Genomic DNA, 2500 nt, shown 5'->3' with positions numbered 1-2500 from the left:
GTTGCTATTTTAGTATTTTATTGAATAATACTGTCAGGAAATTGTATTGAATTGTTATATTCAAAGACCAGCAGAAAATAAACCGTATGCAGTGACAGAGTGAACAGATGATCCAGCTAAACCCCTGAGGGCATCGCGCCCTGACGTCTTTTCTGTCTTATTCAATCATGTCAACTATATTTATGACATGAATTACATTACATTAATGGCACTTGGCAGACACTCTTATCCAGAGCGATGTACAGTTGATTAGACGAAGCAGGAGACAATCCTCCCCTGGAGCAATGCAGGGTTAAGGGCCTTGCTCAGGGGCCCAACGGCTGTACCCAACGGCTTATTGTGGCTACACCGGGGATCAAACAAGTAACTAGTTAAGCTAACTAACCAGACCACGTCGTTGATCATAAACGTTAATGTCACGTTGCAGAAGAGGTGGAGGGAGAGGGGAAGTGGGCGTGTCCACTCTCGCCGACTGGCACTATCACCGATCCTGATCTCAGTTATAAAAGCGGTGTAGCGTCAATGTCCGTGAGATTTATAACAGCTTCACGATTAGATTGCTCAAACAATACAGGACGCCGTTCTCCTTGATATCGATTTTTTATTGATTTTCCATTATGTTCCATAAGTACAAGCATTCAAAAAGGAAGTCTTAAAAGTTATGAGTATGTTGGCTGCATTATGTGAATCTTCTGCAAACTGTTTTGGATTTCCTGCTGAACAACCTCTGCTTGGCTATTTCGGATCTATTCTTGGATTGTTGGTTCTGTAGTTCTGCTTTGTTTTGGACTGACTTCCCGGTTTGTGCACTTCTCCATCGGCCCCTGGATCTGCCTGCTTTATTAGAGCCGGTCGTTTTCGCGTCACCCCTGTGTCTGCACTCGGGTGCTCTGACCCGGATCCTGACACACGCCCTCAGTACTTTCCTTGGTGCCGACAGCAGGTCCGCCCACGGGTTCAGCTCAGCCAACCACAGGTCATGCATACATACTACTCTGCAGTTTATTCAACAGATGTTCGATGTTCCTGAGCTAGCCAGTTTGCTTATCTGTCGCATAATGTGGAGTTTGCATGCTCTCCCCGTGTGTGCGTGGGTTTCCTCCGGGTACTCCGGTTTCCTCCCACAGTCAAAGACATGCAGGTTAGGCTGATTGGAGAGTCTAAATTGCCCGTAGGTATGAGTGTGTGAGTGAATGGTGTGTGTGCCCTGCGATGGACTGGCGACCTGTCCAGGGTGTATTCCTGCACTCACCACACACCAGCTGAGGTAGAGAGAGAGAGAGAGAGAGAACGCTCACCACACACCAGCTGAGGTGGAGAGAGAGAGAGAGAGAGAGAGAACGTTCACCACACACCAGCTGAGGTGGAGAGAGAGAGAGAGAGAGAGAGAGAGAGAGAGAGAGAGAGAGAACGTTCACCACACACCAGCTGAGGTAGAGAGAGAGAGAGAGAGAGAGAGAGAACGTTCACCACACACCAGCTGAGGTGGAGAGAGAGAGAGAGAGAGAGAGAGAGAGAGAACGTTCACCACACACCAGCTGAGGTAGAGAGAGAGAGAGAGAGAGAGAGAGAGAGAACGCTCACCACACACCAGCTGAGGTGGAGAGAGAGCGAGAGAGAGAGAGAGAGAGAACGCTCACCACACACCAGCTGAGGTGGAGAGAGAGAGAGAGAGAGAGAGAACACTCACCACACACCAGCTGAGGTAGAGAGAGAGAGAGAGAGAGAGAGAGAGAGAGAGAACGTTCACCACACACCAGCTGAGGTGGAGAGAGAGAGAGAGAGAGAGAGAACGTTCACCACACACCAGCTGAGGTGGAGAGAGAGAGAGAGAGAGAGAGAGAGAGAGAGAGAGAGAACGTTCACCACACACCAGCTGAGGTGGAGAGGGAGGGAATCGTGTTTTTGCCAGTTGAATCAGGGGATGATGAGGCGGCAGGTTGAGAGAGCCAAGGTTGGGAATTTAGCCAGAACACACCACCAGCCCAAGAACACCAGTTCCAGCAGCAACTTTTTCCCAGGAGGATGCCAAGTACTAACCAAGCCCAAACCTGCTTAACTACAGCCATTCAGCAGGAACAGGGTGCCTGATGGGATGGCTGCTGGCAAAACAGGTTTTTCCACTTTAAGCCCACAAATCAAAGACTTTCTACAGAGCCACGGGTCACTGACGAAACTGGAGTGCATTTGTTCTTGACCTGTGCATCGCATTCCAGAGACTAAATCTGGGAAAAAACCCCTGAAATGGAATGAAATGGGGTGCACAATGCCTGAAGGACACGTGACGCAGAGTGTGTGGGAGTGGCAGCACTCACCCGCACGGCTCCTGGAAGTAGGACGTATCGGTGTGGCAGTCCAGCGCCAGCTTGGTGTAGGCCGTGTCGCCGCGGGAGAAGTCCGAGGTGAAGCTCCACACCCGCCCGTATATGGTCTCCCTGGAGACAGAGGCAGAGACAGGCGGAAATTCAGACCGGCTCCGTACTTACAGAGCACCCCAGCA

General features: G+C 50.4%; 1 protein-coding gene across 1 annotated transcript in view; it reads right to left on the bottom strand.

Annotated features, from left to right (window-relative positions):
- Positions 1-2500, bottom strand: part of tmlhe (trimethyllysine hydroxylase, epsilon) — a 7081-nt gene that overhangs the window by 4116 nt on the left and 465 nt on the right. Inside the window, exon 2 of the mRNA XM_061247914.1 lies at positions 2316-2481. Coding sequence (XP_061103898.1) covers positions 2316-2481 — 166 coding nt within the window. The remainder of the gene's footprint in view (positions 1-2315; positions 2482-2500) is intronic.

Source organism: Conger conger, chromosome 7, assembly GCF_963514075.1.
Source record: "Conger conger chromosome 7, fConCon1.1, whole genome shotgun sequence".
Lineage (NCBI taxonomy): Eukaryota > Metazoa > Chordata > Actinopteri > Anguilliformes > Congridae > Conger > Conger conger.
This window is presented reverse-complemented; position numbering and strand designations above follow the sequence as displayed.